Source organism: Schistocerca piceifrons, chromosome 2 (assembly GCF_021461385.2).
Source record: "Schistocerca piceifrons isolate TAMUIC-IGC-003096 chromosome 2, iqSchPice1.1, whole genome shotgun sequence".
NCBI classification, from domain to species: domain Eukaryota; kingdom Metazoa; phylum Arthropoda; class Insecta; order Orthoptera; family Acrididae; genus Schistocerca; species Schistocerca piceifrons.
In genome coordinates, this window is record NC_060139.1 from 739,776,073 (window position 1) to 739,803,926 (window position 27,854).

Genomic DNA, 27,854 nt, shown 5'->3' on the forward strand with positions numbered 1-27,854 from the left:
GATCGCCACATTGTGGATCGTGATTCGTCACTGTATACAACGTTTTTCCACTGTTCAATCGTCCAGTGTTTACGCTACTTACACCAGGCGAGGCATCGTGCAACATTTACTGGCGTGATGTGTGGCTTATAAGCAGCCACTCGATCATGAAATCCAAGTTTTGTCACCTCTCGCCTAACTGTCATAGTACTGGCAGTGGATCCTGATGCAGTTTGGAATTCCTGTGTGATGGTGTGGATAGATGTCTGCCTATTACACATTACGACCCTCTTCAACTGTCGACGGTTCCTGTCGGCCAACAGACGAGGTCAGCCTGTACGGTTTTGTGATATACGTGTCCCTTTCTCGTTTCCACTTCATTATCACATCTGAAACAGTGGACCTAGAGATGTTTAGGAGTATGGAAATCTCGCGTACAGACGTCTGACACAAGTGACACCCAATCACTTGACCACGTTCGAAATCATGAGTTCCGCGGAGCGTGGTATATTTATTTCTTTTGCACAAATCGTTTCACAAAATATTTGATCGATTTCTTCCGTTTTTTATTTTCAAGTTTTATACAGAAAGCATGATCTTATTGAATACTCGTTTGCCTTCCTAACTTCTTCTGTTCTCGAAAATCCTAACTTTGGTACTTGATTCGAAGGAAGCCTTTTTGACATTTAAATACTGCACCAATGTATCTTTGTATGTGCAAAATAGCCAGGCCTTGAACAGATGAACTTTTTGACACTTCATTTACACAGCTTGGCAGGTGCTTTTCGTGAAATATTTCAGTTTTTCCTAAACTCATTAATTATGTTTTCCTTAATTACCCTGATTACTTTCAGGCAGTTAAATATTTTCATGCAAAAGTAGTCCTCTCGCTGGTCGCTTTGATACCCAGCTTGCCCGTTTCTCTCTCTTTGTTTAGCTATGAAAATTCGGACAAAACGTCATAGTGTAATTTATAGGGAGTCATGTTTTCGCTCTGTTCACGCGTATACAAAAACGTACCGAATTAAATCATACGATAAAATAGTCCTTTTTGCGTGATGTCATTTCCAAAAAACGTCGTTTCGATGTCTTGAACCGTTTATGAGATACGACGATTTTTACGACCACTTGACTCCCGAAGCGCAGGAAAGGATTCGGACGCGCCGCGAGAGACCCGTCCGTGGATATAACAACCAATATTTCAAGCATGAAAAGAGGCATCAATCCGGTCTCAACTTTAAATACAACTTAGATATATTGGTTACATTTCAAACGCAATAATGTATGGCCTTAGATGAACTATACAGAAAGTCTACGCAATGTGATTTTACCTCTGCAAATTCTTAAAAATTTTGTGCAGCCAATTATTCAGTTACGTGCAGCTTAATAACTATGACGAATAACGAAAATAAAGTCATATCTTTACCGAGCAAAGACATCAAGCTATGAGATGCGGAAGAATCAAATTTTTTCACAGAATAGTTTTCTTAAAATCGGATGATAAGTATTCCATAGCTGCCGTCGCGTCCGCTGCACTGCTTTGCCGAGAAGACAAGTGGCTGTCGCTCTCACTGTCGCGCGTGCTGCAGTGACAAGATTGTCGCCCACGTAGGACATTTCCGTAACTATACCTGCGGTTGTGTTTTGTCGCCTAAAGCTGTCGCGCGCTATCGGTCGCTTCTGTCGCTGATGTAACACGGCCTTACTGTCGCTATTCTACAGTACAAAGTTTGAATATTATAGACTTCCTCCAGCTTCGGTAACTGGAGTAAATCGGTTGGTTCTTTTTGCATTAGATGATATCTACGGTGTACCATAGGGGGCTTATGGAATCACCTTTAGTTCATGGGCGTATCCTGAGGGAATCTGGAAACATACTTTTGCACCATGTTTTCGCTGTCAGCAGTGGATATCTAAAAAACTAACGTCAGCGAATTGCTCAAATTTAAACTGTATTTTCTCAGGGCATTTATCTAGAAGTATTATCTTCCTGTTTTCAAAAACCTTTACCCGTTATTCTATAAATCGAATCCTCTCTTACAATAAGGCATATTTTTAAGACAAAAATGGCTCTGAGCACTATGGGACTTAACATCTGAGGTCATCAGTCCCCTAGAACTTAGAACTACTTAAACCTAACTAACCTAAGGACATCACACACATCCATGCCAGAGGCAGGATTCGAACCTGCGACCGTAGCAGCCGCGTGGTTCCGGACTGCAGCGCCTAGAACCGCTCGGCCACCACGGCAGGAAATTGAGTCGTAAGATTTACTGGAAAAATGATTAACGTCTTTCCGAAGATCTCCAGTAGCAGAAATAGTGTTAACCTTGACAATTAAGCCGGGGAAGGATATAAATGTACATCAATGCATGGTCTTATTGCCTGATCGACTGTCCGTCCTAAGAGCGATTTGGCGTCCTCTAATGTTTCTGAGGATGCTCTCTATGTTTTTTTTTTTTTCAATCATATGAAACAAGACCAAACAGAAACTGTTGTTGCAGTTCCCCTTCAAATGGTAAAAAAAAGTCTTAGTTCTCATTATAAGCGAACATTGTGTAAACCAGGCGTCATCTGCCTCTCGTGGAAATACTGATTATTCGCAAGATTTTACTTGCTAGAGAGATCTCGGGTATATTTCAAACTATACCACCAAAGTCTTATTAAGAATTAGGTCCTTTCTATTTTACCTACAACTACCAGGTCAACAAATTATATATCCGTGTAGGTATTGTGGTGTTTATTTTGCGCCCCCACAACAGCCTACGTCACACGAAAGTTTCTTGCCTATGCACTGTTGGTAGTGCCTTAAGTAAGATCAGCTTCATTCGGTATGAGAAAATATCTTGGCTAAATTAAGTGTAACATTTAGTGACTTAATAGCTTGAGAATTCACATTCTGATAGCTGGCAGTGATTGGTGCAATAAAGAAGAAATGGATGGGGTGGTACTTGGTTTAGGCAGTGACACATTCAACAAAAATCCTGTTTTCCGTGGCCAGTATTTCTCAGTTACATTTCAGATCAAAGAGAAAACATTGCCATACCTGTGGTATCAACTTGTCAAAATGACGGTGAAAGTTTCTCCCGTAGTTAGTAAAGAAACATTCACAATGCATTTTAAAGTGAAAGATTAGATAATCCCAATATTTGTCCCAATGTATCTAGTAACAGCGATTAAGGATACAGGGTACTTTTCCAGTTCAATATTATGTAAATCAACACCTATTTCTTTCAGACACTGTTTATAATGTATATGTTTTACAGATTTTTTGTTGGTATTAGGTAATGGATCACACTTTCTAAACAAATTAGAAGTATTTTGAATATTTTTGAACCTGCGTAGGGTTACTAAAAAAATTACAAAGAAATTGATGCATTTTTTTTCCAAAATGCTTCCTCAAATTGAGGCACCATTTAATCCAATGTTATACATTTGAAGGAGACCAAATTTTTACCAGATATGCCTGACATGATGGCTGAGGTACTAGACCTATTTAATTCCACCTATTATGTATATTACAAGGATAAAAAATGTCACATTTTACATTTTAATTTTTATAATTTTTTCCTAATAAAAATGTTATTTTTTTCTATAATGTAGTTGATTCTGCAATAAAGCTTATGTCTACTACTATATAAGTATGGACTATTGCAAGTTACAGAAGAAAATTAGAGCAATGCTTTATAAACGTAAGGAAATATTTGTACCTGAATTCTGAATAACACAACTTGTGGGAAATTGTGAATGAAGATATGAGTCCAATTAAACTGTGCCTCAGAACATTCCTGAAGCATAGTAGTCTTCATCCTGCACCGTTTCTTCATCTTCAAGCTTCCTCTTGGCATTCCTTTTAGTACTTCTTGTTTCTTTGGTAACTTGAAGAGCGAATCTTTCAGCTTCATGCACCTGTTGTCTGTCACACGCAAGCAATTGATCTTACATATTAGAGCCACATTTGATGCTTAAATTTCTCAGGACTTCCAAAATTCCTGTCACTCAATCATTGAAACATATCACTGCATCTAGTACACCATATTTTAATGTATTTAGTCTTGGGTAATCTTTCCGATATTCAATGACTGAAACTTTCATTTGCATTCTGAGTGCCTCCATGAAGACATTTACTAAGCAAAACAGGGTCACTCAGCTCTCTAAAAATTGGTTTTATTTCATTCATAGCAGTATCAGGACGAGAATGCTTATGATGGTATATTTGACCAATTTCTTTTGCATTTTGGTAACCACACCAAGAACCTGCTCCTTTAGGACAAAGTCCGTGAACAGGGTGGTCATCTGTGGACAACTTATGAAAGTAGGTGGCCCATACAGCTTTTCTCATTGCTGTAACATCATTCAGAGGTGCAGTTCGTCTAATGGCCAGTCCATGATAACTCTGAAGAAGGTCTATTTCAGTTTCTGTCAATCTGCCTCGGCCAGACAGAGATTTTCCTTCAGATAGCAACTTTCCTTTCATTTCTCTTCGTAGCTTCATCAATCTAGCACCCATCCTCTTTTGCACATGTCCACAACACTCCAGTTTTGCTACCAAGGTATCACCATAAACATTGAACTCATTAATTTTATTGAAAGCTTTAGAGTCCCCATCGCCTAGATACTTCGTATATCTAACGTTATAAACGGGCACCGACTCTGAAATATTTGTAGAGCTCAATCACACTCCATACCTCGACTGTAACCATCATAATTCTTAGAACACTGATGTTCAATATTTCCTTCAGTGATACCATGGCAGATGTGGCAGTACTTAGATAAGCACTCAACATCAACAACTTTTCCATTCTTCAGAGTAGTAGCACTTACAACACCACTCAAGGAACGATGTTCTCGACGTTGCCATGTCCCTTCAAGTGCAACAGCAATGTCCCTGGTTCCACTAATATTTACAGTTTCTTCAACTGCACGTTTCATAGATGCTTTAGACAAAACCGTCAAGGCATCTAAAAGTATTTTTATGGACTTGCTGAACCTACTGGGAGGAGGAGAAAGGTCCATCTAACCACAAAACGTTTGAACAGCCTTTTTTTTGTTTTCCTATTGCACGCATTGCATACACTAACTTCAGATTCACATCATATGAGTTATGCACCATGTTCGAAGTCATCTTTGAGGTAGATTTATTGCAGGATCTAAACAGAACAACTAATTTTGACGCTAAACCCTTCCTGCTACTTTGTTGTACCACATCAACAACAACAAATCCATTACAAACAACGTCATTGTTAAAACAAAAATTTGACTCACCAGAAGGCGTGCCATGTGGGAGTTTTTTCCCTGAAGAACTATACATATGTTGCTTTAAACAATGTGGTTTGCTTTGTTTGTGAACTCGTTACCACGGAATTTCCTTTTATTGAATTTCATGAAGCGTGGAGCAGTTCGTATTTATTGCACACTAAAGGATATGTACTTCTATAAATATATTTAACACTTGGGCAACAAACATTCAGTAACACATGAACAAACTGCTTCAGCGAAACATAAGTAAATACTAGCAAAGATAATCATTTACAGGCACTAGAAACCTGCACTGTCACCAACATATACAATGTATCATTCGTATAATCGCTGGAAACAGAAAGTTCACAGTTCTTTTCGAAATAATACTGGTTTCTATAACAGTAATAAAGGGGGCGTGGCGGCATACATGACCGTAACTTTAAAATTTGGTGCATATAAGTCATTTTTCATTTGAAACCATATAACGTATACCGGTATACCAATGTAATCAGTAAAGACTATAGAATTTAATAAAGTCATAAAAATTTCGATTTTTCCACCATTTATAAGTACCTGTATCCTTAAGTCAGTCTAGTATACCGATACAGCTCTCTAAGGACGAACATAAATTTCCTCTGGTGTGCTCACATTACAAACGAATATTAAAAACAAGGTTATCTCCAGCATGAAAAATAATTGTCAACTGATATTTCCATAACTGAAAATTCTTACTGTCACATTTCTGGATATTGTAACTTTTTAATTTATCCATCTACGTGTAAGTTTGTGCATAAATCAGACTTGAATTACTTACTTCAGAACAATAACGAAGGTTTTCCAGAACAGGGCAATGAAACACGATGGTTCCAAAATCTTAATATTAAAACTTCAGCGTTACAGTTCACTCGAATAAAATTCCGATTAAACTTAGTGGAAGCGTGCTGTGCCCATAACCCTGCGTCAGTACTATTGTTTAGCAGAAAATCACAGAGCGAAATACGCTTGGCGTTAAATAACACCACAGCTCTATTAGAAACCAAACGTGGCAGTGTAAGGACGATGACAAAAAAACTAAAGACGCATGTTTGATATACATACATACGTACGTAAGTGCCCACATTATGAATGAATATTAAAACAAAGCTGTGAACGATAACAGTACTCAACATAACAAGTTCATTTTTGACAATAGCCTTATCACATACTAACATGGCGCTTTTGTTTTCATCTACATACGTCAGGGAAACATTCTGAACTAAGTACAAATGAATTGCGTTGAAATGATCAGATAAACGCAATCATAAAAGGTCAAGTGAAATAATTTATGTTAAGGGCAAGCTGTTGGAAAAATTACTTACCTGAATCGCTTTGGAAATATATTTGCCCCGCGTCGGGAAAAGTCGTGTCATCCATGGAGACAGCACGCACGAACTTCGATCATCGATTGTCCTTACTCAAAGTTGTTACTCGCATTATTCACGTATGGGCCCTTTACCGTTATATGTGAGGCTAAAAAGAAAGTAGTGTTACAGAATACATCACCTTTATTAATGGCGCTAAGACTGTTGCATAAATCTTTGCTATTTGTATTTCGTAAATGCATCCTAAAGTCGTCAATTTGTTTTTCATTTGTAATTTCTTGGTTTAACTGAAAATACTTAAAGAGTGGTTTTGAAATTCGACCTGCCTGTAGAAATGTTATCAAATAAAGTCACTGTTGGTTTCCCAACACTTTTATTGTAAAGTGTATGAGAGATTATGTTATATGAAATCACAAGGACTTAAGTACTGCCATAGACTACATATGCTCCAAACATTTAAATTAAAATGTTTGTTTAGAAGCTAAAAACTTTAGTAATGCGCCTACTTCCACAAATAACTCAAAATCACCAGAACGACTATTGCTATGAATTTCCCACCAACTTTTATTTCTACAGCACAAGCTTCAAACTGATAATCATAGCAAAATCTAAGCGTATCACTGCTTTTATATTTCTATTCTTCCGTCATATTAGTAGCGACTCTGCCTTCAACTTCCCTTTTCAGAGTCATTTGTACTCACTGAATAATTATAAAATCTAACATAAACTTTGTACTTTTCGTGGACAGAGCGAAATGAAAAATCTACACAACCGCGCTTAATATCCAAAACAAACGATTCGCAGACAGCCATACTGTCAAACGTCGAATGCGATTCTACAGATTCCATAGTAATTCTGAGCGATCGGCCGCTGCAATCTGCGATTTACCCGCACACGTGTGATATGTGGACAGATTGCACGATGTGGCGACGGGCTGCTGCGATCCGTCGCTCGTGTGTGGGGCCCTTAACAGCGTACGCTCAGCTGCAAAGTGAGATGTTCATTCTGAATCACAGCCGTGTGTTAGCAGCATTCAATAAAAATATTGTCAGAATTACACACGTTAAAAACCACGGTGGCAGGCGCGCGTGTGCACAATTTGTTTTACGGTTGCAGATTGCAAGTTAAATTTGCTAATTGATTATTTGCCCACTGTTAGTATCATTCAACGTGTTTTATTTGTTTAGGGTTGACGTTTGTAATTCAGATATGGTACTGAAATCAAGAAAAGATGTTCTCAAGTTTACGTGGTCTGTGACCTGCAACAATGGATTGTCACGAAATTGCTATAGTGAAAGTTTTAATTGGCACAAAACAGTACTGGATAAACTTTTCACATTTTTCTACCGACTCTTTAGCATCTGTCGAGCTGAAATAAAAAAAGAAAGACTTATGCAGTCATGTAACCGAAGAGAATGGAGGCAGTATGATGTTAACAATTCCAAACGGAAGCATTAGCGAGGTAAAACTGTGGTATTCAGGCTTAGGTTATCGCACAGTGGGAACATTTGATTTTCTATATATATAATTACGTAGATGTAAAGAAGGTTCACAAATGGGAAATTACACGATTGAAAATATTCATGAAAACATTTGTTGAACATTAATAAAATCGGCACATGAGAGAAAATAATTAGACATTCATGTCAGCAGTTAACAGTGTTCTTTATTGTTATTAAAGCTGATAACAGGATCATGGCACTACACTTATAGACAGTAACAATGGGAATCACACGTGATTTCTAAAGGAAACGTACAAAGCCACTGCATCAGTGTTACGCAATACAGCTTTAATATTTAAAAACACAATGTCGTAACCACAGTCACAAAAATCAGTACAACAGAGTGTGAGGATTAAGGGCCTTTTACACACTCTGGTTTGTCTCAGCAGACCATGTTTGCAACGACATTCTGCACATTTCGTCTGCAGTATTCTGTTAACATTTGCACCTGGGAGGTGCACAGCCCTAAATCAGAAGTACGAGTATTCTGAGTATTTTCTGACCATGGCTAAGTTAAGTAAATTTTCTAATACGAAATTTATTATAATAGTTTTATTGCGGAAGTTATAAAAATAAGAAGTTCATTAAGGAGAAAATGAACAGAGCAGTGGCTTCTAAAAGTGTAACGCTTTCGCGTGTTAATCATTTGAAGGAACTAAAAATTTAAAAAGAGCCCTGTTCCTACCTAGGAGGAAGAGATATTCGTTGCAGTATGTTACGTCGTATATTAGGAGAAACGACAATTTAATAAGAAAATGAATAAGTGCTTATGAAAGACTTACAGTGACATTGAGGTATTTTGCAACTTGCAACTTAATTTCAGAAGCTACGCTGATCTGAAATTTTCCGTTGTTGTGTCACCCTCACATTGAGTCACATCATTCCGGAAACATGTGCCGCATATGAAGTGCTACAGTATTTCAGTTCGTCTGCATGTCTGGTTTATGGTAAATCAAACGCCATCAGACTTCGCACATGCACAACACAGCCATTAACACAGGCAAATTTTGCAGTCACACGCAACGATTTGTCTTTGCAGAGACTGTCTGTACAGACGAGTCGGTGCAAATATCTGTGACAGCAAAAGGCCCGTCAGTGTGCAATTCCATTACGATTAGTTTTATTATGCTAGTTTGATGAACTCTGTAACTGCTATCCAGTTACAGAAAACGTGTGTACCTGAAAAATGGACAACGTTTCTATAGCAAAGTGTCTTTAAGCCTCTTTGTAAATTGTTGTAACTATTAGTACTGTTTGAGCTGTTGACTGGCAAGCTGAATTAACTTTTTATGAGTTTTTTTGATAGTGAATAGTTCGGACAGGTGCTGTATATAAAAATTGAGAAAAAACTAGGAAATTGAGTCGTAAGATTTACTGGAAAAAATGATTAACGTCTTTCCGAAGATCACTAGTAGCAGAAAAAGTTTTAACCTTGACAATTAAGCCGGAAAAGGATATAAATGTACATCAATGCATGGTCTTATTGCCTGATCGACTGACTGTCCTAAGAGCGATTTGGTGTCCTCTAATGTTTCTGAAGATACTCTCTAGGTTGAAGGTAGAAGATAAAGGGATGTATATGTTCAGTAAACTAGATAAAGGATGTACGCATGTGATAAGTAAGTCTGGGTCGATCTGGGGACCATGGACGGATACCCGAAGTGGTTAAGGCAGCCGTTCGTGACAAATGAGAAATACGAGTTTGAGTACCGGTCCGGCAGAAATTTCCACATGTCACCATTGGGTAGTAAGTCTATACCTAATACAAGGTACTCGAAGTTCAGCGAATAATTTTCAAAGACAAAAAATCGGCAGTGACATAATTCATTGAGAAACTTGAAACTTTTGGCACAGGAAAGGAACATGTAGAAGAACTGTGGCTAAAGAAGAAAAGTTGACTACATGCTGGATGGATATGTACGCAGTAGAATAGTTCCTAAAGGATAGAACCCTCCAAGATATAGTCACTATAAAGAAAATTCTAAAGAAACAGAAACTACTGCATAATAAGTATAAAACAAAGCATAGGGCTATAGATAGAGAGATGCCGAATGAGGTACGTTTGGCTGTCAAGAAAGCAAAGCGTGGAGAGTTCAGTGACAACTGTAGCAGAATTTAGCAAAATGATCTTTCAGAAAACCCAAAGAAAGTTTGGTCCTATGTAAAGGCTGTGGGTGGCACCAAAGTTAGTGTCCAGTCACTTTCAGATGGGACACCAACTGAAAGCGAGGGTCGCAACCAAAAGCGGAAATGCTTATCTCCCTTTTTAAATGTTCTTCTGCAAAGGAAAACCCAGGAGAACTGTCCCAATTTAATCCTCGTACCACTGATAACATGAGTGGAATAGGTGGCCATGTCAGTGGTGTTGATAAACAGCGGAAATCATTAAAATAGAACAAAGCTCCAGGACCCAATGGAATCCCTTTCAGATTCTGTACCGTACTTAATTTGCAGATGAATTAGCCCGTTTTAACTATAAACTATTGCAGAGTCATAGAACAAAAAACTGTGCCCAGTAGTTGGAAGGTCATTCCCGTTTACAAGTGGGGGACTAGAAGTGTTCCACAAAACTACCGTCCAATATCTTTGACACCCTTTTGTTGTAGAATCTTAGAAAATATTTTGAGCTCAAACTTCTTGAGATATCTCGAACAGAATGACCTCCTCCATGTGAACCGGCATGGATTCCAAAAATATCGATCCTGTGAAATCAAAGTTGCACTTTTCTGACGTGACATGCGGAAAGTTTTGATGCAGTATTTCTTATTTCCAAAAATCATTTGATTCAGTACCACATATACGCTTGCTATCGAAAGTACGATCGTATGTGGTATCAAGTGAAATTTGTGACTGGGTTGAGGATTTATCGACACATGCAGAATTAACTTCAGGCGTGCCCCAGGGAAGTGATTGGGGACTCTTACTATCCATGTTGCATGTCAATGATCTTGAGGACAATATTAATAACCTCATTCTTTTTGCAGATTACGAGGTTATCTACACTGAAGCATTGTCTGAAAGAAGCTGATAAATATTCCGTCAGATCTTGATAACATTTCAAAGTGGTGCAAAGTTGGCGACTTGCTTTAAATGTTCAGAAATGTAAAATTTTGCACTTTACAAAACTGAAAAACGTAGTATCCTACGACAATCAGTTATTCACAGTTGGAATCAGTAAACTCATATAAATACCGGAATGTAACATTTCGTAGGGATATGAAATGGAATGATCACATAGGTTCCGTCGTACGTAAAGCAGTAAAGCAGGTGGTAGACTTTGGTTTATTGGTGTAATACCGGGGAAGCGCAATAAATCTACAAAGGAGTTTGTTTACAAATCAACCGTGCGACACATTCTAGAATATTCAACTGTGTTGGTCCTGTACCAAAATAACCTAGGATACTGACTGTATGCAGAGAAGGGCAGCACGAATGATCACAGGTTTGTTTGATCCGTGGAAGAGTGTCGTAGTGATGTTGAAGAAACTGAACTGGCAGTCCCTTGAAGGTAGACGTAAGTTATCCCGAGAAAGCCTACACACAAATTTTCAGTAGCCGGTTTGATATGCTGACTCTAGGATTATTCTCCAATCCTCTACGTATCGCACACATAAGGATCGTGAAGACAAGGTTAGATTCATTGCAGCACGCACGGAGGGTTTTAAGCAATCATCTTCTCGCTCTTCATACGTGAATGGAACGGGAATAGCTCCAATGGCTTTTACAATGGTACTTACCCTGTGCCCTGCACCTCACTTCACAGTGGTTCGCAGAGTATAGATGTAGAAATAACTGCTAATTCTCGCGACGGTGCATTGCACAGCCTGCCTTCTGAGAATTAGGTCTGTCTGTCCACGCACTAGAAATGGCAGCAGCTTGTAGGCATGCATACGCTACAGCCTGAGCGACTGACACTATTTTGTCCACTTACCATACTACACAACGACACGGGTGATGCCTACTGCTATAGGCCTTCGCTACTCCTGTTGCACATGCGCACAGAGTACTTTCCTCTTACTAAGTTTCCATCAATTTTGCTACGATGTTTGATGTAGTCATTCGCTGTTATTTTTTAAAATGATTTGGTCGTCAGGATGAAAGGTCCTGTGAATGAGCACCGCGCAAGCGACGTAGAAATTCGAATGGAACTACCAGATAACCCTCTATCACTTTCGCTACATGTTCTACGCACCTGCTCGTATGGCGCAGTGCTAGCTGGTGAAAGAGGGAGGTGAAGCATTTCCCTGTCGAATTTGTGCTGGGGGTTAACGACCGATGGTGTGTCACACTAGCCAGCCCGATTGAAATTCTTAGTCAGATGTTGGGCTACCGTCAATAATATCTGTTCATCCAGAAATGCAAGTAAAGATTACATGCCGAAGCAGGCACAAGCATCATGGGTCTCGCAATGGATGCCGGGGACTATGGTATAGGTATGTAGACAGTGTGATTTTGGATTTTCATATGTCATTAATAGGTAGGACATCTGTGCCTAACAAAGCTGATCCCAAGATATTCGCATGCAGCGAATTTGTTTCGAAGTAACTTCAGATGGCTGTCAATCGTCATTAATGTGTGGTTATCCAGACGCGCAAGTAAACAAACTTTACATGATTCACCTTCAGCTGAGGGTATCCGGCCACAGAGTTAAAATATAATAAATATGCCAAATCGTGGAAAATATGGGATCTCGCACTACAGGATGAACGCATGAAAAAGGGGAAAAAGTTAAAAAGCAAACTGAAGAGGCTTAAGACAGTACCAACAAAGCAACTAGGTGACTTTAATTTATTAGGAGTTATGGTGGAAGTGTAAATCTGGTGAACAGGCACCAAACCGATTGGCGATGTACACAAAAAAATGTTCGTTCAGAATTTAAAACGTTTTGAAAATACATTGACGGCGGCTGCTTCAAATTGGGGATAGATGTTTAGAAAAGTCGAATGTATAATGAAATAAAGAAATATAAGGAAAAAATTGAGACATCTGAATAGTATAATAATACAAGAGGTAAAGCTAATCAAAGCTTACTAAGTTTTAGACCAGGGCTTAACAACTGGCCGGTTTTGAGTGCGAGTACTCGCGTCTGCTCAGGCACGTGCTCGCGAGCAGGTGCAAGGTCGCGGAGTATGGTCGGAGGGGAGGGAGGGGAAATGCGCGCGCACTTTTGGATAGGGCCGCAGCGTGCCTATTGAATTCGCGCCGACTGTGTAACGTTTAAAGTACTACGATCAGCTCTAACAGTCACTTCGCTGGTTAAGAATCATGTCAAGTCGCCGTTGTGTAACCCCAACCATGCTTTCGCAGTTCAACCCCCATTGGGAGGAATTGTATCTGTTTACAGAAAAAGATGGTGTTGCAAAATGTTTAGTATGTCACAAAACGCTGAATTCTTTTAGGAAATTTAATTTGCAGCGACATTATATGTCGTACCACGCGAAAGACTACGGAAGTGGAAAATGTGATGGACCAGTTCGTGCACAGGAAGTTGTTGTTGTTGTGGTCTTCAGTCCTGAGACTGGTTTGATGCAGCTCTCCATGCTACTCTATCTTGTGCAAGCTTCTTCATCTCCCAGTACCTACTGCAACCTACATCCTTCTGAATCTGCTTAGTGTATTCATCTCTTGGTCTCCCCCTATGATTTTTACCCTCCACGCTGCCCTCCAATACTAAATTCGTGATCCCTTGATGCCTCAGAACATGTCCTACCAACCGATCCCTTCTTCTGGTCAAGTTGTGCCACAAACTTCTCTTCTCCCCAATCCTATTCAATACTTCCTCATTAGTTATGTGATCTACCCATCTAATCTTCAGTCACAGGAAGTTGTTAAACTTAAAAGGAAGCTATCCGAAGAAGATCTGGACGACGAAGAAAAATCAACTGAGGCAGCTCTCAGAGTGAGTTACAAAATTGCTTTGCTTTTAGCAAAATCCTTGCTCCCCATCACTGATGGCGATTTAATAAAAGAATGTTTGGTAGTTGCCGCGGAACATTTGTGTCCATCTCAAGTTGAACAGTTTCGGATTGTGCCATTATCTAACATGACCATTATGCGTCGCATACAGGACATGGCAGACGACGTCCAGAGCCAGCTTGCAAATATCCTTAAAGATTTTATGGCGTATTCTCTATCTCTGGACGAAAGTGTTGATATCACAGGAACAGCGCAGCTTACCATATTTCTTCAGGTGAGGGAGGAGCTCCTCGATGTAGTAGCCATGAAGAACACTACAACCGGAGGTGATATTTTAAGTAGTGTTGAGGAAAGTGTTGAAAATATAGGATTGTCGTGGAATTCTTTAGTTTCAGTGTCTACAGACGGTGTACCAGCGATGACAGGGAAAAAATCAGGTTTCGTCGCGCTGTTGAAGGAGAAAATGCGAAAACTGACCGTGCCGAATGAAACAAGGGGCGTTCACTGGCTGATCCACCAGGAAAACTTATGTGCAAAGAGTACCACTCTAAAAAATGTGATGAGTGTTGTTTTTCGTACAACGAATTATATAAGGAAGCATGGGTTACAACACAGGCAATTTAAAAGCTTCCTTGAGTATGTAGAAAGCCAGTATGGTAACCTGCCTTATTGCAGCGAGGTCCGCTGGCTTGGTCGTGGCGAATTATTAAATCGATTTTTTTGCCTATTAGATGAGATAAATATGTTCATGGAAATAATATGCGTGTTCCTGAATTGAAAGAGCCTTCATGGAAATGTGATCTCGCGTTCTTAGCAGATTTAATTAGCCATCTGAATGCTTTGAACATTTCACTACAAGCTAAAGATCTGCTAATTACTCACTTCATAGATCGAAACCAGCTTTTAAAATGAAATTGACACTTTGGGTGAGTCAGCTGGAAACAGGAAATCTAGCTCATTTTCCTACATTATCATCCATGCAAGATGTTCACAAAGACTGTGAACGTTATTCACATGCCCTTAAGGAAGAATTTGATAACACTTTCAAGATCTGACAGCATTAGACAGTGATTTTGATCTGTTCTCCTCTCCATATTCAGCGAATATTGAAGAGATACGTCCTGAGCTGCAACTAGAAATTATTGACCTCCAGTGTGACAGAGAATACAGAGACAAATTTCAGAACAAGAAAAACATTTTGGAATTCTACAGAGGCTTCCCTCAGGATAGATTTCCTCGTTTGCACAAACTGGCGGCTACAATAATATCAATGATCGGTTCCACGTGTGTTTGTGAACAACTGTACTCTGCAATGAAATGTAACAAGACGCGCCTGAGAAACGCATTGTCTGATCGAAATTTAAACTGCACGCTGCGCCTACAATGCACAAGAACAATTACTCCGAACATAGACGCAATTGTAAAGGGCAAAAAGTACAAGATAACTGAGAACCCCACACTTCAAATGGTTCAAATGACTATGAGCACTATGGGACTTAACATCTACGGTCATCAGTCCCCTAGAACTTAGAACTACTTAAACCTAACTAACCTAAGGACATCACACAACACCCAGTCATCACGAGGCAGAGAAAATCCCTGACCCCGCCGGGAATCGAACCCGGGCGTGGGAAGCGAGAACGCTGCCGCACGACCACGAGCTGCGGACCCCACACTTCAGTGACACCTTTTATTGTGTAACAGTTCACAAATTAGTACGAATGCAGAGGCATACACTAATCTAATAAAATTATGTGGCACGTGTACATTCTCCTTTATTTGTTTCATTTGTCGCAGTAATAATTCGTGAGTGATATCCCTGCAGGTGGCCGCGGATTTGCGTTGACTGGCGGCAGCTGTTGTGTGCCCCACGTGACTCTCCCCTCTGGTCCGGTAGTGGGAGTAGCGTGCTCGCGCTGCTCCGTGCTCCCGCCTTGTTGCTCACAGCTTGCTCCGCGAGCACGTATGTTGTGAAGCCCTGTTTTAGACATACTCTTGGGGGACAACTGCCAACAATGACTATCAGATGAGCAGTTAGTTTGTTATCTCAAATGCAGATGCAGGGCCATACCATGGTTACTTTGCGCCTGCCGAAGCTGATTCCCCCCCTGTAAAATTACCTTTCTGTAATGTTCCCACGTAGATTTAGCAAATTTTACAGTTTTGTAAGTCGGTTTAAAATACCAAGCAACGTTGAAGAATATTACTTAAATGAGCTATACTAATGAAAAATATTGCACGCAACAAATTTTAATAAATAAATTAGTTTGTGCAAAAGTGTACTAAAAAAGTGGGAAGTACAACAAAATCTGTATTTTGTTGTTTATGACTGCTACTGCACATTGGCTTCAGTACGGTGTATAATAAAGAACAGATTTTATTTGTTCCTTATAAATTAACTATTGCGCTCAAATTACTCATTAGAAATAAAAGAAAAAGACTATAGTGAATTATGTTTTTATTATAATTTTCTTGCCACAAATTCCTCTTCTCTCCAGTTCTATTCAATACCTCATTAGTTACGTGATCTACCCATGTAATCTTGAGCATTCTACTGTAGCACCACATTTCGAAAGCTTCTATTCTCTTCTTGCCTAAACTGTTTATCGCCCATGTTTCACTTCCATACATGGCTACACTCCATATAAATACTTTCACAAGAGACTTCTTGATACCCGTTAAACCATATTACGAAAAAAAAAACGAGCAGATTCAAAATATCCGACTGGAAAGCTGAATATATTATTTGGCTACTATAATTTGGTACCAAAATCATCTGCACATTTTATGAGATACTTTATTAATGCAATTTCCAGGCAGGAAATTAAAGTCACATATAATGGTGTGATACAGGTGAGATAAGGTTTTCATTTCACTTATTATTGTCACGTTCTCTGAAGAACTCAAACTGAAACAGTCTCGGTCCACTATTCAGTCAGCAGAAATCGACAAAAATCAGAAGCCTTCCGTCAAATAGCGCCTTTTTTGTTTCTGCTGTCATCGTTACCTTTTGAACTCCCACAATATCACAGCGAAGTAGCAGGACAAACTCTGTTGTTGCACATGTGCGAGCTGTGTGGGTGGCAGCCGTGTGAATCATGTGCACAATTGTCGCATAAACTCTGTTTACTTGGACTTTTAAAGTTGTGCGTTCGCATCACACATGGGCGTCACGGCCGTACAGTAGAAGTTCACAAAAATCATAATTTCATTTATTTGTTTTCAGAGTAAAGGAATAACGTGTGCGCTAGTTACTATGGCAGCGTCATAGATGGCAGTCGAATCGTACAGCGTGACTCATTTGTTTTCATTCTGTAACAATCAGTTTGAAGGTTAGTTTTGTCGAATGCAGATCGGTTATAATTGTTGTTTGTCTTCTGTTAATTGTGTTTCTTTTCAACATGAACAGATTTTTAAACGTAAATACAAAACGTGTTATTTAAAGTGTATCTGCGATTCTAAAGACATGAATAGACAAAAATGCAGAAGTATGACAACTGTTACTTGAATTTCGGTTGGAAATTAAGGACGACCACAGTGTGTCATTTGTATCAATGTCCTAGCTACTGAAAGCATGCTTTCTAATAAAACTAAACGGAATTTGGACTCACCTCATGGTAGTTCGGAACAAAACCACAAAAATATTTTTTCCATTATTGAAAAAAAAATGAGACAACGAAAAGTACTTTCTTTAAACAAGCTGCGATTTCTACAAAAGCTCTTATTAATTTTCATCATACAAATTTACCTACAATGTAACAAAGAGCAAGGCACATCACACCATAGCTGAAGGTCTTATTTTCTACTTCTGATAGTTAAGTCGTTTCCAAGCACTTGGCAAGTATACTTCTTCCAGACAACACTTACTCATCGAATACTCGATATGGCCGACGACGAGTTGGTTCAAAAACTCAGGGGTAATTGTGATTTCGCTTTCAATTGGGTGAAGCTAGAGACAAACACACAAGGTTGCATCCAGTTTGCTACGTGCGGTATTGGCCTGTGTATGACAAATTTCAGGTTCCTTCCAGGAAAATGACTCTTGGAACAGAGGCAAAAAGATCTCTTTGAAATACTCCTTTATACGAGAAAACAACATTGATTGGAAAAATTGTTTAGCCTCAGGACAGTGGAGGTCGTAGAATGGCAGGCTGTTACGCGGGTTTGCGAGCTCTGATTCGTAAAGAGACTCCTCATGCTGTCTGGACACACTGTTTTATTCGCTGAGAATCCCTGGAATCAAAAATCATGGGACTGTTCTTCGTGAGGTTATTCAGTCAGCGGTCGAAGTGGTAAACCTCATTAAAGTCGGCCCTTGAAGTTAGATGTCTTCAATAAATGTGCGTTGTTACGGGCCTGAAGACATTTCCATTTCTGTAATGTATTGCAGTTACTCTCGCAGGCTCTCACGTGGGAATGCCATGAAAAGGGTGGGTGAGCTCAGGAATGAACTTTACTGGTACCAGTACCTTGTGTAAGAAAAGTTAGTAGACAGCGACACTGTATTAAAGCTGCCAAATCTTTATGACATCTTTGAAAACCTCAATTCATGGAATGTATCTCTTCAAGGTAATGAGACCAACATTCTGAAACTGCCAGACAAAATTTCAGCATTCCGAAAGAAACTACTTTTAATGACTTTCTGTTCTCTGTATCATTTAACTGGACTAAGTGGTTACTTTCTCATGTACTTTCCATAAAAGGTTGATAAACACAACTGGATCTAATAACCCTCTTGTACAAGCCATCCATCAACACTTACCAGTGAAGAACAAGGGCAATTTATTGATATTTCTTCAAGCTCCATATTGAAGTCGAAGTTCGTTCACTCATCACCGGTTGAGTTTCAAAGCTAGGCGGAACAGGGACATGCGCAACGAGGTAACAAGGCGCCACGGGAGTAGAAGTGCAGTTACGGTGAATCTGCCTCTGCTATTGCGTGCTGCAGTTGGTAATTGCGCAGTGAATGATAGGGAGCGAACGTGACGAATGATGACTGTGTTGTCGATAGCCAGTCACAATATTCTTTCGTAATTTCGTATGTTTCATAAGTGAAATTAGCTATTATTTTCTTCTATTAGATTAGAATTTAGCCGTACTGTCGGAATTTTCGACAAAATCGGAAATACAGACATAGAAGTAGGGTAGGCCTATTGCAATGACGAACGTATATCTCGGGCCACGCTACACATGTCTATTACGGCAGTCATATTTTTGTGTTGACATTCGTAAACTCGCCACGACATTGCCACTTTCCCTGCAAGTCAGTCTGTCAAAATATCTAGTTTTCTTCCATTCACATTCGTTGGCTTCGCCAACTTACAACGAAATTGTCACATTCCAACCCAACCTTGGCCTCAGTCAATCAGCATATTAGTTTTCTTCCCCTTCACCATATGAAAAACAATGCAGTCGCTCGCTTCTGATCACTCATCACCCAATTACCAACTGCAGCGTGCAACGGAAGAGCCGAGTACACCGAACTGCACTTTTAATACCTTTTGCAACATACTTCTTATGTGAGGTACGTTTCTCAGCATTGGGATTCATCAACACGATCAAGATAGATCGCGAATGAATGAGATGCTCGTCGCTATTTCCAGTCTTGTGCTGAGATTGTAGAAATGGTGATTAAGATGCAAGCTCATCCTTCCCATTGATTTCGCTGAAATTGTAAGATCCAATAACATTGATAGTTGATTGAAATGTCTTAAATCAACAGTTAATTAAGAAATAACCACTCTTATTCATTTTTTCGAAAGTCGGCTGTCATGTGCGAAACGAGCCGTGGGTGTTAGTCGCTGGTCAGGGGAGCCACCGTATTGCAAGTCCTTTTTAGTTGATGCCACTCCGGCAACTTGCAAGTCAATGAGTATGAAATGATGATGGACACACAACACCCAGTCATCTTGAGGCAGAGAAAATCCCCGACCCTGCCGGGAATCGAACCCGGGACCCCATGCGCGGGAAGTGAGAATGCTACCGTAAGACCACGAGCTGCGGACATGGCTTTCTCTGTCTTGGGTACAGAGACCAGTCCACCCTGTTGAGGTTGAGAGTTCATGTGCTTATGTAGGTTAAATGTAATCTGGTAAACTACCAAGAAAGTAGCCGCCAGTATGAGGAAAGAAAAAAAAAACTTCTGCTTCCTAATTTAGCTTATGTGAGTTACATTAACAATAATATGAAAAGGATAGTTGCAACTCAACATATAGCGGAGTGCTGAGTCGCAGATAGGCACAACAAAAAGACGGTCACAAATTGAGCTTTTGGCCAACAAGGTCTTTGTAAAAAATAGACAACAGACACACACACACACACACACACACACACACACACACACACACACAATCCCAGTCAGTAGTAGCCAGAGTCTGGCTTCAGCTGCCAGAGACTGTGGTCATGTATGTATGTCATGTATGTATGAGATGAGTTTGTGTGTGTGTGTGTGTGTGTGTGTGTGTGTGTGTGTGTGTGTTTTGTATATTTTTCACAAAGGCCTTGTTGGGAAGCTCATTTTGTGACAGTTTTTTTGTTATGCCTATCTCCAACTCAGCACTCCACTATATGGTGCGTAGCAACTATCCTTTTCAAAATATTGTTACATTCCATCCTGGATTTTCCATTGTTTGTAAGTTATGTTAATTTGCAACTGCTAGTGTGATATTTTCTTGAATACAATGCTGTTTACCAAATAAATTTTCTACACCACGACTTATCTTGCATCTTTACAATAAACATTGATACTTGCCATGTAGTTAAAGGAATTTACAATCCCAGTGTTTGCCTAAATGTGCATCAGTGCACTATAATGTGTCAGCTTTCCATTATGGCATTTATAAAGATTTGTCAAGAATTAATGCACACTCATCTGTATCTCTCTGCTGCAAGCAATAAGTCTTGTTCGTTTGTGAATCTCACTCCCTATACTAGGGTGTGTTGAAAAGTTTTTAAATAAAACAAGTGGTATTAAGCTCTTATATCTTTATTCTTCTTGTCCGGATATTTATTTCTCAACATAGTCACCCTGTGCCGAACTAATTTCTCCCAACAAGGGACCAGTTTGTTGATACCATCACTTAGAATGCTTGACTTTGTTGACAGTGCCACAACCTCATCTTTGCGTACATTGCTTTATCACTAACACAGTAAAGTTCTTGGAGGTGCTCTTTAAGTTTTGGGAATGTTTAAAATCGGATGGGACCAGGTAGGAACTGTATGGAGAATGATCAGTGACAATGAACCCAAGCCATTGAATTGTTGTGGATGCTCTGCCATGTTACATGCTACAGTTTGGAGACCTCTAGTGGCACAGGACTACAAATATGTAGACATGAAGAATAAAGATGTAGAATGTGAAAAACATTTGTTTCATCGAAAAAACATTGATTTTTCACATAAAAGATTTAGAGGCCCCCTCACATAATCCATCTTGTCTCCATGATGCTATTGAGTCATAAAACTGTGATGTTTATACTTATACTACATTTTGACCTGCAGAATCAGATATGATGACTGAAAGATACCATTTTGGATAAGCTATACAGAAACTTTATGGATCATAGTAGTACCAGTTCTGGCCCATAACCAGATGGTGATCCTCCCCAAAGCATACCAGTAAAACAGAGTGGGTAAAATGAGGAGTGGGTTGTGGCTATGCAGCCCCCAATGTCACACCCTCTCCCGTTTTAAGAGAGAGATAGCACATAAGATACTGTATACAGAATAATTCTCAACAGAAGAAGTTATAAATCATCCAGTTAGAGCGTTAACCAGGAAAATCTTGTCAGTCGCTTGATGTTAGACTGCCTGGCTATTTCATATTGATAGAGATGCGGGATTGGAGGTTGTGACAGCTGGCTTGGTCATTGATGCCAGTCCTGTGTCAGCCTCCAATGCAAAGGTGACAAAAATGAAAACCTTTAGAGTGCAAAATTTCTAAAAGTTGTACTATTGATTTGGTACTCATACTACCATTTGGATTTGTGTGATTACGTTGTGAAAGAATTCTCTTGGTATTGCATGAAGCTATTCATGCACTGCAGTTTTCACTTGTTCGTCACTTCTGAAGAGTTTGCCTTCAGGCACTTCTTTGAGCCAATCAAGTACATGATAGAGACTTGGTCTGAGGTTTAGAGTGTAAAGTGGGTGTTCAAGACATTCAAATTTCATATTCTGTATTGTTGCTGTGGTTGAACAAACACCTCCCTCCAGAAGCCCTAGTTGTTCATGCCTGATTTTAGAGTGAAGGTGATTTTGTAGAAGATTTGAGTATGAATTACTGTTCACTGCTAATCCCTTTTCCACGTATTGCTCCAAGATTACTCCTTTTGCACCCCAACAGGGAGTAAGCATGACTTTTATTTGTTGATGATTGAGTGCACCATTGTTTTGTTATAGTGAAGAGCCATAGCACCATTCTGACCTCGATCTCTTCATTTTAAGTTAGCGATAGTGCTGGTTTCATCTCCTGTAACAATTCTGTCCAGAAATTCAACCTGGAAGTCATCCAAAAGCTCATTACATGCATTGAAATGATAATCTCACAATTCAGGAGTCAACTGATGTAGCACCCATCTTGCAGATACATTATTGCATTAAGGCACACCATAGACAATATTATGTGCTGAATCAACACTAACATCCAAAGTATTGGCTATTTTGTTTAAGTAATAATCCTGTTTTCCTTCCCAAACTCTTCCACTGTGGCAGTGTTTACATTCATCTCCATGTGATATGCATGAGCTGGGTGCAAAGAGCCTTCCACATAAGTTGTGTCCATTTTAATTAAACTCTCTGTATCATTTGTACACTTACTGCAGGGACACACTTAAATCACTGTATTGTGCTTTCGCCCCCTGTATTACACGTCGTGGATTATGTTGATTTGCACTGTCTCATTCGCATAGTAAATAAATAATAAAGGTTTTCATTTGTATCATTCTCATATATTATTGTTTTTATGAATATTGAAGTCAGATCAGAATGTAGTTAGAAGAAAAGTTTCAACTCAGTTTTGACTCAAAGAAGGAAGATTAGGTATTAACATGTGTCAGTAGCGAGGTCATTAGAGATGGAGCATGAGCTGAGATGAAGGGAAGATGGAGAAGGAAAGGAAATCAGTGGTACCCTTTTAAAGGAACCATCCTAGCATTTCCCTGGAGCAATTTAGTGAAATCAAAGAAATCTCAAATCTGGAAGGCTGAAGGTCAACTGTGCTCCTGAATTGGAGTCATGTGTGCTAACCATTGTGCCACCCCATTCGGTGTGTTGTGTTTCAGGGTAGGTGACATGTTATCTGGTGGTACACTATTTCAGGTAAACTGGTATTTCCATTTCTCTCACAGATTTAGGTTATATTAATAAATTGTGGATTGACTTGGTCATTTTAGTTTCTGAACGCTTTACTCTGTAGTGCAGCATATCATTCCATATTCCATGCTGTGGGTCCTAGTGTAGATGGTGGTATAATGGTACATATATGGCATGACATTTCTGTAGACAGGTAGAATAAGATCACTTGTGAGATCCTCACAGTATGTCAAGTGTGTCAAGTATGTGTGCTAAACCATCAACGTAATTCTGCACCACTAACAATGAATTTAAAGTGCTCAAGTGAGCTGTCTAATCATGACCAGTCAGAATGCTTCACTCATGCAAACTATGTTGTGTATGTGGTACCAGCCATCATGTTGCAAGACCTCTTGCTTGCATTGTGAACAACAATTAGATCTGAAACAAATGCAAAAATTCTGAAAATGAGTGAAAAATAGTGCAAAATATATGGGTGACTAGCATGTAATGAATACTCATGATTGTTACAACAAAATGTTCTAGGGGTCTACACATTTTGATTACACTATAGTGTTGCTCTATTGGTTGTCAGTTTATATTGCATTAAATTTTATATTACTATAATATGGTGTTCTGGTTACCACAGGTGAATATGAGATTGAATTCCAGCAACATTATGTCTTGGCAGGATATCCACAGGTACTGACCAACAGTGATATCCACAAGTACTAACCAACATTTGATTTTCATAAACATTGATTAATTGTTGAAAACGGAAGAGCATTGTGTACAGGAGAGACTTGAAGAACAATATGAGACTTTTACAGAATGAGATTTTCACTCTGCAGCAGAGTGTGCACTGATATGAAACTTCCTGACAGATTAAAACTGTGTGCCAGCCCGAGACTTGAACTTGAGTTCGAGTCTCGGTCTGGCACACCGTTTTATTCTGCTAGGAACTTTCACAGTGTGAGATTTTCAAATTTCTTGGTTGGCGTCCTAACTCATCAGACAAGTTATTGACTCAAACAATAGAAAATCCAGTATGGAATGTAACAATATCATGAAAAGGGAAGTTGCTACTCTCTGTATAGCGGAGATGCTGAGTCGCAGATAAGCAAAACAAAAAGACTGTTACAAATAAAGCTTTTGGCAATTAAGGCCTTTGTCAACAATAGACAACACACACACACACACACACACACACACACACACACACACACACACACACACACAGCAGCAGCAGTAGCAGCAGTTTCAGGCAACTGAAACCAGAGTGGTTTCAGTTGCCTGAGACTGCAGTTGTGTTTGTGTGTTGCATTTGCATGTGTGTGTGTGTGTGTGTGTGTGTGTGTGTGTGTGTGTGTGTGTGTGTCTGTCGTCTCTTGTTGACAAAGGCCTTCATGACCAAAAGCTTTATTTGTGACAGTCTTTTTGTTGTGCCTATCTGCGACTCAGCATCTGAGATAAGTTATTGAGCTCTTCTTTGAGGTGTCATGTCTGGTGAATGGCTTTTGCCAAACATACAAATTGTGGATTTTGAAATATTAAATATCTGGCTATTTATCAGCAGCTTGAGAGAGAATTTTGTTCAAATAGAGACTCTCAATTGAATATGAAGCTGACAGGTTGTCTCCCTTAGGAGAACTGACACTGCGTGAAGCTGAAGACAGTTCTCCGTACCATTGTGATATAATTTGAATTGTTTTATTTTAAAAAATAAGAAAATGATCTCTAATAAACTAGATTATGTCCTTTAGAACACTGGACTGCAGCTTATGATCAGTGAAAAATATGTAGCCATCTAATTGCTAACAAAATTTTATTATTAGCTAATCTGTATCAGAAATTTGGTGCTATGTAACGGTGACATGATTTCCACACATCTGAACATCATATGTACAATGTTGAAGCTGAATAGAATGTAAATTTTGTGAAAACTGTGAATTATCCTCACTAAAGAAAGTCGAGAGAATGTTATGGAACAATTTCATTTCCCTGTGAGAGAAAAGTGCTGAAGTTTGCAGATTTGCAAAATATTACTGTCATTTTTAGCAGTTGTAGGCTGTGGAGCATCTATGTATACATATTTACTCTGCAAGGCACTGTACAGTATGTCCTAGAGGGGACAAAAACCAATATGTTTCCAATACAATTGCAAATTTTGTGTAGCATAAAATAGAGTCGCATGGGCCCAGTGCACCTACAGTGAATATCTTGAAGTACTACAGCAGGATTAGTATGTCAGATGCTAACACATTTTGCCTCAGGTGTGTTAAATGTGGCTCACTGTGTGTGTGTGTGTGTGTGTGTGTGTGTGTGTGTGTGTGTGTGTGTGTGTGTGTGTGTGTGTGCATAAAGTAGAGCTTTCAACATCTCTCTCTCTCTCTCTCTCTCTCTCTCTCCCCGTGTGTGTGTGTATTGAGATTTTAAGGGATTGTCTACCGTGTTGTAAAAGAGAAACTGGAGAAACTCATGTATGTCTTGTGGTTGGTGAAATATGTCCAATTAGGAAAATGCAAGGCTGCTGCTGGGATGGGGAAAGTCCAAGTTTGAAATTGCATGGCTTCATTACTTGCAGCCTGAGATGACATCCTCTCACACACCTATCTCACACATATTGAAAGTATTGCAATCTGGACTCAGACCTGTTATTAAAGTTCTGTATATGAAACACTGTTCCACAATACCCTGTTAAATCTCAATATGAATAATAGTATGGCACCATTGATTTCATTAGATATTTAAGATAGTTGCATATGTTAAGGTGGCCAAAGATCTTTCAGTATATTTGCTCTTGTTGTCAAGTGTACAGACTTTGTGCAGTGGAATTGTTTGCACTTGACAAACACAAAACTGTGATTTACTCACGCAAACTGATCAGCTTGTGTTTTGCTTCTCAGATTTAACAAATTGTTTGCCAATTCTGTCTTTTGATGACGGTTGGAGGACTCTTGTCCTTTGCTGTAGCAGGTTAATGATGTGAAGATAGTTTTGTAGTGAAATGGTGAATTGGAATTATTTATGGACAATAAGATCTAGCTATACACTCAACAGGTATAATATGTAAAGTCATCTTTAGACTGAGTTAGCAATTCACACCTGTCTTATGCCTTAGATATCATGTTGATTAGAATGATGTGTTTAGTTGCCTAATCAATATCTTAATATACTTCTGATAAAATGAAACTACCTTTTAAAGATTGTTTGCTTGACCTACAGTTTTTATTGCAGCCTGATGCTACCACAGATGATTAATTGTGTACTGAAAGATTACACACAGTTTTAACGTGTAGCTGTTTAATTGTCTCATTATTTATGGAAATTTGCTCTTGACTTTAGTGTAAGTGTCAAATGAGTTTCAATCATAACAACATGGTTTTTGTACTTTCTATAGCCTTTCCACTGTTGTGACATTTAATTGTACTAAATACAGGGAAATAATTCAGAAGTATATTCTGATCAAAGTTAATAACCTCATCATAGAGCATAGTGAAAGTAGGAGTGTAGACTGCTGGTTTGAACCTGATGCAGAAAGTAGCTGTTCTGTGTTGAAGAATTTGAGTTGTTGCTCCCATTGCTTATTGCACATACGATAAAATATACTTTTCTCTTTCAGGATATTCCGACAACCTTGTGAAGAGATTGAAAAGACAAGCCATTTTAGATGAAAAGATTAAGAAATTCCTGGCGGTGAGATACGTTTTTTAAAGTTGGCATCCCTGCCCTAATAAGTGTCTGTCTATGTTTGCAGCTGAGGTGTACAAAATGAGCTTGAATAATTTTTCCATTGTGCTCTTTTTCTTATAGTGTGTGTGTGTGTGTGTGTGTGTGTTGTGTGTGTGTGTGTGTGTGTGTGTGTGTGTGTGTGTCATTGGTGGCCTGAATTTGAAGAGAGAATGGGAATGCGTGTGAAAAAGATGGAGACAAATTGCATTTTTTTTCCTTTGCATGAAATTTTCCCAGGATGGTACCCTAAGATTTCTACAGATGTAGCAGTGTTCCCCCAAATAACGATGAATGGCAAATGCTGGAACTTTTTCAGCATATTAGGAATTTTATTTTTCTGTTGTAAATAAATAACAGTGTCTCTAATTCTAAAGTCTATTCCAGATATACTCTTCATTCATAAAACTGGAAGAAACAAAATTATCAGTACTTCCTTGGAATTCGAAAGATGAATTTTGGTTTGTAAACCAAATTGCCTTAATATGACACAAGTTTGCTGCTCATCAGTACCCTGCCATTTTACTCGTATTATGTGTGATCTTTGTAACTATTACCATAATAGTTTAGTTGAAACCAAAGGAGTATCCCAAAGTTTTGCTATTGAAAATGGAAACTCCTTGCTCTAGTTTGTACAGTGCTTAGCAGTGTGTGCATTTGGCAGTGTTATGTTATTTATTTTTGCTCTTCCAAATGTTGTTGTAGTTAATTGTATGCCTTTCCCCAACAACAAATGATTTACTTGCAGAAGTGAAATGAATGTATCATGTATGAAAATTTTGTGTTGTGCCATTTCCTGTACCTAACCCAAGTTCTCATTTTGTTTTTGCTGTCA

General features: G+C 39.0%; 1 protein-coding gene across 1 annotated transcript in view; it reads left to right on the plus strand.

The window, feature by feature from the left end:
- Positions 1–27,854, plus strand: part of LOC124775814 (regulating synaptic membrane exocytosis protein 2-like) — a 966,162-nt gene that overhangs the window by 44,096 nt on the left and 894,212 nt on the right. The window contains exon 3 of the mRNA XM_047250647.1: positions 26,913–26,986. Within this exon, the coding sequence (XP_047106603.1) occupies positions 26,913–26,986 (74 nt within the window). The remainder of the gene's footprint in view (positions 1–26,912; positions 26,987–27,854) is intronic.